Raw genomic sequence first — 13,269 nt, forward strand, 5'->3', positions numbered from 1 at the left:
AATTCGGCTTTCTTAGCTATAGAGGCAACAACATGTATTTCAGCGAGAAGCGCCAGTCTTTCATATACCACAGAGAAAAAAAAATTGCTGTCAATGAAACAATGATTCAATGTTTCATTTATGCTCATGGAAGTAACTCTTAGATACATTTAGGCTTTCAGGAAACCACAGGCCAGCCGGGCACATTGGATCCCAGTGGCTGGAGGCTGAGGCAGGAAGATCATGGGTTCAAAGCCAGCCTCAGCAAAAGTGAGACACTGTGCAACTCAGCGAGACTCTGTCTCTAAATAAAATACAAAATAGGGCTGAGGATGTGGCTCAGTACCTGCCCCTCTCCCCCTGGCCATTCTTTGGAAAGGAGAGTGCATGGGTTGGGGCGCCTGGGGAAGGCTGGTCGTCACACTTGGAGACATCTTCAGCAGTTCTGGGCTGCAGTTGTCGAGGGTCCTGTCCCCCACACGCATGCAGCCTGTCCTCTGTGCTGCTGGAGGAAGCTGCCGTAGGATTTTTGTTGACACTTCAACACTTAAATGCACCCACTTTCCTGATCCTGGACACCCACTTGCACAGTCAGAGCTCAGTGGTCCTGGAACCTACCAGGAGCCGCAGGTGCCTGGGGCCACCGGGAGTGGCAGCAGCATTGTGACAAGTGCCTCTGGCCTTTGCTCCTTGGCATTCGTCTGCCTCGGCTCTCCTCCCGTTTCCAGTGGTGCTCTTTGTGTCTGGGTGGCCGTGTGGCAGGTTCAAGCCCCTTGTCAGGGACACGTGTGGTGAGCCTCTCTCCTGCTCTGGGCCGTTTCCTCCTGTTTTCCTGCAGGTCTCTTGAGGAGCACAGTTTCTACCTTTGAGGAAGTTCCCCTTTTCCTTTGTAGTTCGCGTCTTCAGGGTTCTCTGATGTGCTTGCTCCAAAGCCAGGGAGGGGGTCTCCCCGTTTCCCCTGGAAGCTTTCATGTTAACCACCGTTAGACCCGTGGCCGTCTCTGTGCTGTTTGGTGTGTGGTTTGAAGTGTGGAGGGAGGTGGCCCTTTTCTCATGGAGATAACTAGCTGTTCTATTTGTTGAAAATACTGCCTTTTGCTCATTGGGCTGGATTTGCACTTAGATTGAAAATCAGTCGACTCTCTGAGTTTGTGTCCACTTCCGGGTCCTCTGTTCCTCTCCGTGGATGTGTTTGCCCACCTCTGCTGGAGCTGGACTGTCGTGGTGTGTGGTGACCACAGCATGAGTCTCAAAACCAAGATGGACTTTTTGAGGATCACCCCAGTTTTCTAAGCCTTTGCATTTTCTTTCATGTGATAGAATAAGCTCATAAATTTCTGCCAAAGAACCTCATGAAATTTTGATTGGAATTGTATTAAATCAGTGAATCAATCTGGAGAAGCTGAAACCTCAGTAACATGAAGTTTTCCAATGTGTGTTTGTGGTTTGTCTTTCTAATTATTTAAATCTTTACTTTCTCTCAATACATTTTTACTTTCTCTCAATACATATTAAAAAAGAGTGCTCTTCCACATATTTCTTTAAATTTCTCCCTAAGTGTTTCTCATCTTAAAATATCTTATAAATTGTGTTTTTTAAAAAAAATTATCTCCCAATAGTTTATTGTTGATATGTAGATAATTTTTAATGTCTTATAAATAATTTTAATGATTAAATGCATGTAGGCAACCAAGAAAATTTACAAGGTCACTGATCTTTGGCTGGATATTTCCTTTTCCTTGGTGCCTATTAATCCCACAACAAAATGGTTTCCTGTGGTGTTCTGGCACGACACACCATGCACTACTGATTTTTGCATGTTGACTTTGCACCCTGCAACCTAGCTATATTCTGTGTGTCATGGGTTTCTCTTAGCTTCATAGAATTTCTTGTTTATTTCTGTAGCAACCCATGATTCAGGTGTTATTCCAATAATGGTTTATGGAGAGTTTGTCCTGGGCATGCTGATTTCCTCCCTGCACATCACACAGCTTGAGGAACAGGACTGGGGTGTTAATTAGGTCCAGTCCGACTCCAGGGCTCCGTCCCTCCCCACCCTGCGGGAGGTGCCACACCTCCTGGACACTGGGAGCAGTGCCTGTGGCTTTCCTGGGTCCCACAGGGACATTCTCGTGTCATCATTTTCACAGGCCAGGAATATCTGAGGGGACCCCTGGAACAGACTCAAGAATTGGGGGGTGCAGAGGGCATTTTCAGTGAAGCAGGGGCCTCTTCAGTTCTGGCACAGCAATGCTGAACTAAAGGTAGGGTGGGCGAGGCTGGCCTGGGCACGTTCAGGAAGCAGGTTTACTGAGGCTGCAGTGCCCGGAGGGGCCAGTGCCAGGGTCTCTGGGCCCTGAGTTTGGAGATTGTCTTGGACGTATCCTCAGTGGGGTGGATGGTTACCTGACGGTGGGTGGGAATGCAACAGTTGCTCTCCGTCCACTCTTAGGAGAGCTTGGGACGGACTCTGCCATAGCTTATGTCGACAAACCTGGCATTTCAGTCCCCCGAGCCCTCTGCAGACACCCTACCAACCTTGGCAATCCTCGTAAACATTTCCTGACAAGAAGGGAGGCTTAATTAAGGCAGGGTCCTTGGGTTGGGGTCTCTGGTCCACTCAGTGCTGCTGCCGAGCGGCCTCTGCCGCACGGGCCTGTCAGCTGAGCTGCCTCTGCCTCCTTTCTCCTCTCCCGCCCTGTGCTATAGGAGGCCATTTCTGCACGGCCAAGGACCTGGCTGAGGAGATCCGCTCCCTGGGCCGTGAGCGTGAGGAGCTGGAGGCGCTCCTGGGCAAGCTGCTGGGGCTGAGTTCCAGAAGCACCGGGAAGCTGGGACGCCTTCGTGAGGACCAGGACAGGCTGTGCCGGGAGCTGGCCTGCCAGGCTGCGGCCTACGGTGAGTGGCGGGGGGATGTCCAGCTCCATATCTCCTGGCAGGTGGCCAGGCGGGACCATCGGTGCTTCTGAGACCTTGATGAGGGGGTGCCATGGGCCACACAGCCTCCATTTTCTGTCAGAAGCCTCAGCAAACAGGGTGGTGCCACTCAGGGGTGACACCCCGTCCTCCGCCTGCATCTGCCCAGGGCTCCTGACTGTGCAGAGCAGCCCTTCTTGGGGCAGGCCTGTAGCCCCTCCTCAGGCAGTCCTCTCCCTCTGTGCCCAGGCTCAGTCTTCCCATCTGCACTGCAGCCTGGCTAGGGAGAGCAGGTGCCTCTCAGGGCTTCTCCTGGGGAAGGTCATCCACGCAGGTGCTGCCTCTGCCCGGGTCTGCTAGAAGCAGAGCCCAGGTGCTGCTGTGTCCTTCCTGTGCTGGTGGTCCAGAGCGGAGGCGCCCTGAGGGCCCAGCCTTGGGGTCTCCGAGGATCCTGGTTCTGTCCAAGCAGAGACAGCAAACATTTGCTTCTAAAGAAAGTGAAGGATTTCTCACGAGTTTCCTTCCAAAATGCTGAATGAAATCATCAGAAGCAAATCAGATTTAAAAGGTAATAGATGCTAGAACTTGCTTCTTCACTGGTGATGAGAATGTTTGGCTCATGGCCGGGTCAGTGCCATGGAGCTGTGTGCAAAAATCCTGGGCGTGTGCGCGTGGAGGGCAGAGGCCGAGACAGCACAGCAGGGTCCCTCATAAATGTCCTTCACCAGGCTGATGGAATAAATAGATGTGTATAAGAGGCCGCATTTTACAAAGTATGCTTACCTGGAGAGAAATAAGAAGGAAGTGGGATCTTAGGAGTCGGATCTGAAATGAGGATCTCTGAAAATATCCCACAAATTGATGTACGTGATTATTATTATTATTTTTTTGATACCAGGGATTGAACTCAGGGGCACTCGACCACTGAGCCACACCCCCAGCCCTGTTTTGTATTTTATTTAGAGACAGGGTCTCACTGAGTTGCTTAGTGCCTCAGTTTTGCTGCGACTGTCTTTGAATTCATGATCCTCCTGCCTCAGCCTCCCTAGTTGCTGGGATGACAGGTGTACACCACCGTGCCCAGCTGATGTACATGAAAATTAGTGTCTAAAAACCAAAAAAAGGAATGTAGCATCAGCTAGCAGGAACTAGGTGTGCCATTTTGGGGTGCATCAACTTTGCTGTGTGGGTCCATCAGCTTGCAGGGGCTGCGGTTACTACAGAGTTCCCGGGTTAGAGTATGCTTGGAGGTATGGGTCATTTGGTAACCAGCACTACAAGCTGGCTCAGCAACTCAGGGCTTCTCTGAGTTTCTTTTCACTTTTAAAGATCAAGCCTTGTTTTTTTTTCCAGCTATGTAATGGGAGACTGTACACTTGAGCCTAGGTAACTTCAGTACTGATCAGGGGCAACATGCTCTCCTGAGATGTTCCAGCCTGGCCTATTGGGCCATGAGAGAGGAGCATCATGTACTTATTTTTGCTGTTGGATTTCTAAGTGTACAAACTATAAAAGCCACGAGATTTCTCGTGGCATCAGCATGCACAAGGGGGCAGAGATTAGCTCTAGGAGTACAGAGGCTGTGAACATATTTGGGCAAATAGAGTGCAGCAGTGTTTCCATGTGAATGGCGGAGCTCTTGAAAATCATTAAGATCCTTTCTAAAAAGGGCTGTGCAGCGTTTTTTGAATCCCGTCCTTGTCACTTCACCAAGGATTTTCACAGTGATGAATAAAACATGCACAGGTGGAAGGAGCCGGTGGCCGCCGTGGGTGCTGGATTGTCGGTGGCGCTGTACGTTCAGGTGGGGAGAAGCTCTGCGTCCCGCGTTTGGATCTTGCTGCGTCAGCTCCCCTGGTCCCAGATGTATCCACAGGCCAAGCTGATTCTTACCCAGTCTGAGGAGCTTTGGCTCCGGGTGACTCAGATTAGTAACCCAGGCTGCAAGCGTGCGAGGGACAGATAAGTAAGGTATAAACTCCCGAGTCCATCAAGCTGCATAATAAAAGGGAGTGTAATTAACTAGGCCGAGTCTGTCCAGCCGCTTTTGGGTGCTGGGTGTTGACAGTGCAGGATGCTCTGTGTTCAGGGCTAGGTGCAAGCCCAGCAAAAACACAGTACCTGCTAAGTGATGGACTCCCCCTGGCCTTCGACATCTTGAAGTCTAATGTTCAGGAACGAGCACTGCGTTGTGGTCCTGAGTGTGACTTCAGCATGGTTGTAGAAGTGGCCCTCGGGAAGGGGCAGTGCACACAGGGAGGAGCAGCCCGGAGTGTGAGGGGCCCAGACTCATCCGTCTGGCTCCCCAGACCCCTGCAGGTGCCATTCAGTCCACGGCACTGAGCCAGCCACACGTGTGTCCAGGTCCAACCTGAAGGAGCCAAGAGAGGAGAGCTCAGCCCTGTTGGCTCCCTTTGAGACATCTGCACCCTCCCCTGCCACTGCCACAGCCAAGGCCTGTGGTGACAGTCAGAGGCAAGGGTTGTGGGAAGTGCCCTTACCCGGTGGTGGCCCTGTTAGGGAGGATTTGCCATCACTTTGGGGGCCAGCCAGTCTCTGGTGTCTCACACCAGACGCTCAAGGCCACCGAGCACTTGGGGGGCTATAGGCCAGGGTCCAGGGTCGTTGGCTAGACTATGCCCCGTCCCTTGGATTTGGATCACCCAGATGGACCTCCAGCCTTTGGCTTCTCTTTCGATTCCCAGTGGTGGCTTCGAAATATCCCATGGGAGGTGACAAGTTGTTGAGTTGGAGGTTCAGGTCGGGGCGTCTGCAGACAGCACAGGATGACAACAGGAAGTCCCTGGAGCAGCAAGGGGCAGGCATCCCTGGTGACTGGGTCCTGCGAGGACGCAGGAGGAAGCCAGCCTGAGTGCTGCGTCTTTCTTGGGCTGGGAGAGCAGCGCAGAGTCCTGAGCAGGGTGAGGTGGGAAGAGACAGGAGGAAAAGCCAGCTCCTCCACCCAGACACCTTCGGAGGTTACCTGAGACCCTCTCCCTAGTACGGATTTCAGCAGTTTTTTATCTTTGAAGGGAAAGTGGAGTTAAAAACAATTGGTAACTTCTTTAGTGGGCTATGTCTGCTTTCCAGAAAAGAAGACCAGCTTGCGATTTATGTGCGTGTTTTCCCATCTCCTGTGTGTAACTTGGTGACCTGTATTATCCTTTATTAATGATGCTGATTTCGCATGTAACTCAGTTATAAAGCAAGCCGGTGTCTGGGGAGAGGTGCAACCACAGAATGATCAGGGCTGGAATTCTAAACAGGGCACCTTTGACGTCTCCCAGTTGCTGCCGGCTGCTTGGCACTAAGACAAGCTCAGAGCCTGGCTGGGTCCGTGGCCCAGTGAGCCCTTCAGGTGGGTCAGAGATGCCCAGGGAGAGGGTCAGCTGCAGGGCTTCCTGTTCCTGGGAATGACTTTGTCCACCTTGGCTTGTTTGCCCCTCAGGGAGAGCGGATGAGGGTGCTGAGGGCAGCACTCGGCTCCTGCTGAGAGCCAGCTGCCCACGTGGCAAGACCCTGCTCTTACTTGGGAGTGGTGCCCTGGTGCCCTGGGGGAGACACTGAAGTCCACTGAGGCAGCTTTCTGCAGAAACTCCCTCACCCTGTGAAGACAGGGCTTTTGGCTTAGGGATCCCGAGACGCACAGATCCACATGCATTTGTCAGGTATGTTTAGCAAAAACTGTCAAGATGAATTAAACAAGAGAAGGAAATCTGTGTCTCTCATTCTTTTTTTGGTAAGAGTGGGAAGGAATGGTGAACCAGAAAGGTTCATCTAACAGAGATAAAAATAATAAAATCATATAAAAAATAGTGTTCAAAGGAAAGAGAAGACAGTGCTAGTGACAAGTGTTAATTATTTGGTGTGAGACTATGACATGATGAGGAGCATCCTAGGAGCAGGAGCAAAAACTGCGGTTGAAGTGCCATCTGCCACAAAAGCGACCCCGTGTGGCAGTTTTGGGGAATGGGAAGCACAAGATTCTTAAAGATTGCTTGAGAGCATTGTGCAAAGTCCTCGCAGACTGACTGTAACACACACAAGGCACTTTTCATTTCTGTCACTTCCCTGCCACTGAACCCCAACCTGCCTGCCCCCCCAGCCCTGGGATGGCTGCCCCCCAGGTGCCTGAGCACCTCAGTGAGATGCTTCTGTTTTCATATCAGTATGATGAGAAATACATGGTTGTTAGAACCTACTGGAGACAGAACCTAATCTCATTATTTGCCTTGTCTTTTATGTAGAGTTTTTGAGCTTTAAATGGGAGTGCTTGTGCCGGGGCATGGCCTGTGGTAGAGAGCTCACCTGGCCAGGGCCCTGGGCTCAGCCCAGCGCTGCCCTAAAGACGAGAACAGGACACTCTGCGATTTCCTCCCTGATGCCCTGTGTCTGGCTGAGCTCCTGAGCTTCATGGTGTGTGGACGAGCCGTGGCCAAGGTGGACTCGGTGTGTTCTTGGACAGGAAGGAAAGATTCCTTGCACACCGTCACTTCCTTTTTAGTTATAAGTGCTGACCCCTTTCTTTTGGTTGCAAAGCCCCCAGAACTGGGTCATTTCATTTCTGGACACTAATGTGGTCTAGACGCCCAGGTAATGGTGGCAACACAGGGCCAGGGCCAGGGCCAAGGGCTGACTCTCTGCATCCAAAGTTTCCTCATGAAACTGTTCTGGGCTTTTTATGGCCGGCTCCTGACCTGAGTCTTAGCCATTTCTCAGCCCCGCTGGGAAACTCGATCATCACGCCACTAGCTCCTGATGGTGTGAAAAGCCCACCCTGAGTGCCCTGTGGGTCAGGTCAAGCACCCTGGACAGAGAGGCAGGCTTCTTCATTTTTGAAACTTTCCAGCGCCTTCTTTTATTCCAGACCTGAACACAGGCCTCTTCTGCATCATTTAACTGACAGGACGCTCTGTCGATTGTCACTTTTATGGTGATCACTTATTTTATACTAAAACCCAAATTCTTTACTTTTGAATGGTCACTAAGGGAACCTGGAAACCATAATTCAGAAAGATGTTGAACTATGATCATTTAATTGGACACAAATTTGTAATTCTGGGAACACTTTCTGCGTATTTGCCAACAGTTCTGCCCTGCCCCAAATGCGGCTCAGCCTTGCCCTGTGATCCTGTCAGGAAGGCGTTGCCCGGAGGACTGGCACCTCCTCGGCTCCTGGGGAGGGAGTGAGGAGCCCTGCCGGCCGAGGAGGACTGTGTTGTGTCCTGTAAATCACCGGCTGTGGGGGGATGCTACATAGGGAACGAGATTGTGATCTTCCAGGCTTTTTTTTTTTTTTATTGGTTGTTCAAAACATTACAAAGCTCTTGACATATCATATTTCATACATTAGATTCAAGTGGGTTATGAACTCCCAAACTTCCAGGCTTCTTGATGGTGAGCTGTGCAGGACATTGTGTGATTCAGGACTTTGGGGAGTGAGGCCCTGATTCATCTTAACTGAACCTGACTCTCCGAGACTTGGCAGGCTAATTTCCCTGGGGCCAGCTAAATACGGCGACCTGGGGGCTGTCAGTGTTTCAATGACGAGCTCTGTAGGAACCTCGATTCCCTCTTTGACACAACACAAGTCAGCTTCCTGCACAGCCCCGACCTTCCGCTCCCACTTCCTCTTCTCTGAAGCCCCCATGCACTGCACCCCCAGGGGACAACCTTTGTGTGTGGTGACCATCGGTTGCTGGTGACCTCTGGGTGTTCTTGTGCTTGTACGTGCAGCCCTGTGGAGTCCACGTGGGCCTCCGGGCCCATCTGCTCCTGTGCTGTTGATCTGGTTCGGAGTGGCCTCTGTCCGACCCACTCTCCTCTAGATCCCAGTGTCACCAGGTGGGCAGTGTCAGCTCTCGTGCTGTTGATCTGGCTCGGAGTCGCTCCGTCAGACCCACTCTCCTCCAGTGTCACCCGGTGGTGGAGTCACTGCTTCTTTCATGTTCCTCCTGGAACTGTTGTTTCTGAAGTCTTTCTAAGTCCTCAACAAATGACCACGTGCTCTGCCTTTGAATTTAATTGCACCCAAATTTTACTTGCCAAAGCGATGTTAAGATTTTTGGCTATTTTATCCTGTTTGAACATCTCTCTCTTCCTGTTTCCCATGGCTGCTTTAGATCCCATGTATCCCAGATATCATGTTCTCCTTCCCCAACGAGGACAGTTGCACTTGTCATGGCCGTGAGGGCCTGTCTTGCTTGGGCACGTGACTGAGCCCTTCACTTTGGCTCTGTACTGGCCCAGTGTTTGACCTGGATCCTTGTGTGTCCGTCACGCTGGGGTAGGGGACAGATGCGCTAGAATTTGGACAATGTCAGTTTGTCCTTTGCTGCACCCCACCCTTCCCAGAGACTGAGCGGCAGCAGAGCAGGGCCGTAAGCCCACATCTGTGTCGAGGCGGTTGCCACACACTTGCACCCCCGTAGCTGGAGCTCGCTCACGGAGGCCATCACTCAGAATGAACTCTGCCCTTCCTAGTGCGGAGGGCAGAGGAGACTTATACCATGTGGACAGGCTCCTGTGTGGGCCTGGCCTCAAGGGCGAATGTACCCAGGCAGCTGCTGCCGTGGGTCCTCCTGATCAGCCCGGGAGGGTCTCCATGTGCACTTTCCCCACCATCAAGCAGCGGTGGAGGAAAGGAGCCACGTGTCCCTTCAGGATGTGGCTCCTGCTCAGCGCTTCTCTGTCTCTGGCCTACCCCCCCCACCCCGCTTTGTTCCCATTTCCTTACTCAGATCCAGGGAAACCCCACCACAGGAACTCCTTCCTCCCAAAGCCTGCTGTCATCCAGTGAACCTTGGAGAGTGTCTGCCGCCCTTCCCGTGGCCCCCAGAAGCTGCAGTGTGAAGGAGGAGGTACTGGGAAAAGCAGATGAAGGCCGTCCCCGTCTAGGAGGGGTGCCAGACAGCACGTCACCTCTTCTCTTCAGGCATGGGAAAGGGTTTGCCAGGGAGACCAGCAGTGTTGGCGTTAAGTCTGAGCCCCCTCCTCCGAGGATCTGTCCTCACAAGTCACAGGACCCTTCAGGACCCGCTGTGCTCCAGAAGGTTCCTTCCTGCCTGCCTGTTGCAGGGCACCAGACTCTCCCTCCATGCCAGCCCCTCTCCCCTGGCTTCTCACTTTCCCTTCCACCTTCGGAATGCCTGCACCCCAGCCGCCAACGCCCACCCCACATGTGCATTTCCAGGCCCTGGACCTCCGCTCTCAACTGCATCCCCTGCTCTGATGGAGCAGTGGACCACGCCCACCCACAGCCCCCTGCCTGAGCTGGGGCAGGACCCGGCCCTCTGCACCCTCCCTGTCCTGCTTGGTGGGCCTTGGTGCTCCCACTCTGCCTGGCATTTGGGCTGACGTGGGAAAGGTGATCATTATCCCTCCCTCAGTGTTCTGTAATTACTCATTCCGTTTTGCCATGTTTAATGGAATATTTAATAGCATCTATGAAGAAGCCTGATGACTATAAATAAATGCTCTCTTCGGTATTGAAAGGGTTTTATACAATATGAAATTTAGAGCACAATTTCCCTCTGGAGTCCCCACATTAATATTCATCATGAGCCCCAAAGCAGAAGCTATTATATTTTAGCATAATGAAGTTCACCATGTGTTTTAAAGTCACTTGCAATTGTGCTTCTCATCACGATAATTAGGAAGGTCATCTTGTCTTGCTGGTCTCCATTAGATGTATGAACCAGCCATGGCTGTCCCTGGGAAACGTATTAGGGCACTTTGTGCAAATACAGGGGCAATGCGAGACTTTCTGTCCCAAAGTGTGACTGTTTGCACCGAATCACCAAACCTGAAATGCTGCTGCTTTAGGCAGCTTCTCATTGCTGTGACCAAAAGGCCTGACAAGGAGATGTCTATTTTGGGTCAGGTTTCAGAGGTTCAGTCCACGGTCATCCAGCTCCATGGCTCTGGGCCCAAGATGAGACAGAACAACATGGTGGAAGGGCGAGGAGGAGGAAAGCTGCTCAGGACCTTGCACCAGGAGGCAGAGAATTCTGCTCACTAGGGACAATATATAAACCCTGCAGGCACACCCCAGTGACACCTCCTCCAGCCACACCTACTGCCTGAAGCCTTCACCCAGTTAATCCATCAGTGGATTAATCTGAAATTAGGGTTCCGCCTCTCATAATTTCACCATTTCACCTCTGAACCTTCTTGCATTGTCTCACACAATGTAACCTTCTGGGGGCATCCCTCATATCCAAGCCTTAAAGCCTGCTGTTTGGCCTCCAGTGACATCTGGGCACGGAACCCTGAAACAAATCACGGGTTCTCTCTTTGACTGCCTGGCTTGAGACCCTCCTCTTCCATGAAGCAGGACACCACGAGGTCACTAAACATAGGGTGGAGGAATTTGACACGAAGATGCTGGTGTGTTTCTGATCTGTCTTTTCTGCCTCACTTGAGAAACTGACCGTCTGCATTAGAGCATGAAGTAAGGTGTGTTGTACTCGTGCCTGGAACGGCTCGTGTCCAGATTTGCAGGGCGGAGCTCCCTGGGTGTTTCCAGGAGAATGAACCATCACTAATTTTCAGTGGTGGAAATGGTTCTTGCTCCCTGATAGTGATGGGGGAGGGGAAGGGAGAGTCAGTCTCACTGCCCACCCAGTGGAGGAGAGGGGCTGTGCCCCAGTGTGCATGAGAAGGAAGCAGCTGTGGCTTCCACAGAGGCGGCCCGTCCTGTCCCTCCCGTGCTTGCCCCTCAGCTGTGAAGGTCATGGGTCCCTGCTGTCAGCCCGTGTCATGTCCCAGGGTCTGCTTGGTGCCGACAGGGACAGATGTCTAGTTGTGCCAGGAGCTGTGTGTAAGCGTGGCTCGGGCCCTTTTTCTGCTCTCTGATTTGCCCCCGCAGACCTCTGAGTTGGCGCGTTGTGGGGCAGGTTTCTGTTTGAAGTCCTGTGCTGCCCTGAACTTCTGCTCTGCCTCCTGCTCTGCCTCCTGATGCTGGGCCGACCGTCAACCCGTCCGACTGAGCCTGGCTGGGCTGTTGTAATCCCCCAGAGGTCGCTTCCCTTATCCCGAGGCCCTGTTTCTCATGGGGGTCCCTGGCCCTGTCTCCCCCTTGCCTGAGGTTTCACTTTCTAGTTTTAGTTACCCACAGTCGACTGGAGTCTGAACGTGCTAAATGGAATCCCAGAGGGAAGCAATTCGCGTGTTTTAATTAGTGTGCTGTTCTTCCTCAGTAGCTTGATGAAATCTCCTGCTGTTCTGCCCGACCTGCCTGGGGTGTGAATCACGCCCCCGTCCAGTGTATCCTCACTGTGTATGCTACCCTCCCATTGGTCATGCAGAAGTGGCCTCAGTTATTGAATCAACTGGACACTTACCTAGTGTCCTTCATGGCGTCCAGTGCCTGCCTCACCCACCCACTCCATCTCACTTGGCACTGTATACCACACTGTCCTGAGAAGGGCAGGTACAGTATGGTATTTGAAGGAGAGCCAGAGGTGGTGTTCACCTAACTCCGTCTATCGTATGCTGTAGTTGTTCTGTTTTAGGATCATTGTGGTTAATCTCTTACTGTGCATGGTTTACACATTAAACTTTATCAAGAGCACATGTGAGAAGAATGCAGAGTATGTGGGGTTTAGTATTAACATGGTTCCAGGCATCCTCTGGGGTACACAGATGAAGAAGGGGCTGCTGTGTGGACAGTGTCGGCCTCACCGGCTGTGAGCTGGGGAGATGAAGGATGTCTGTAGTAGACGAGGCTTGGTGCTCAGCTCACACCAGGGCCCCAGTGGCCATCGCTCATGTGGTTATCCCTCTGGCAGGACTGGCTGAGTGGGAGACGGGACCTGAGGCTGCACTAGTGAGAGAGGCTGAACCCGACAGGCCTTTTGTCCACACAGGGGTTCTCAGGCTTCCCCAAAGCTGGTGTCTGGCCATTAAGGAAACTTGACTTGTGTGATGTCCAGGTTCCTGAGCAGTCTTACTTCCTAAAGCAGACGATTAGATGTGATCTTACATTTGTAAATGTTTCGCTTGAAAAAAGAAAAAACATCACCCACTGTTGTGGCTAAGATGAGAAGTACAGCCAGAGGAAGTGCTGGCGGGAGCGCACAGTGGGGAGTTTTCCATGGGTGCTGGTAGGTGTCCAGGGCAGGGCCGCCTGGGAAACCCTGGGCAGCTCCTTCTCAGGTCAACCGTGGCACTAGTCATGTGACCTGGCGATCCCACTCTGTAGAGGTCAGAGGTCATGCCTGCAGGAGGTACAACCAGTGCTTGCAGCAGTGCGAGTTCGACTGCCAACGCTGGGGACAGGTGGACTGAATGTCCTCGCAGTGGGGTAGCTCAGACCCAAGAAGGACCAACTGCAGGGGTGCCCGCGGGTTTGTCTCAGGCGAATATGCCTGT

The 13,269-nt window shown here is 52.2% G+C and overlaps 1 protein-coding gene across 1 annotated transcript in view; it reads left to right on the forward strand.

Annotated features, from left to right (window-relative positions):
• Disc1 (DISC1 scaffold protein) overlaps positions 1–13,269 on the forward strand; it is a 165,708-nt gene that overhangs the window by 52,992 nt on the left and 99,447 nt on the right. The window contains exon 9 of the mRNA XM_077105119.1: positions 2,689–2,877. Within this exon, the coding sequence (XP_076961234.1) occupies positions 2,689–2,877 (189 nt within the window). The remainder of the gene's footprint in view (positions 1–2,688; positions 2,878–13,269) is intronic.

Source organism: Callospermophilus lateralis, chromosome 13, assembly GCF_048772815.1.
Source record: "Callospermophilus lateralis isolate mCalLat2 chromosome 13, mCalLat2.hap1, whole genome shotgun sequence".
In the NCBI taxonomy this organism is placed as follows: Eukaryota; Metazoa; Chordata; class Mammalia; order Rodentia; family Sciuridae; genus Callospermophilus; species Callospermophilus lateralis.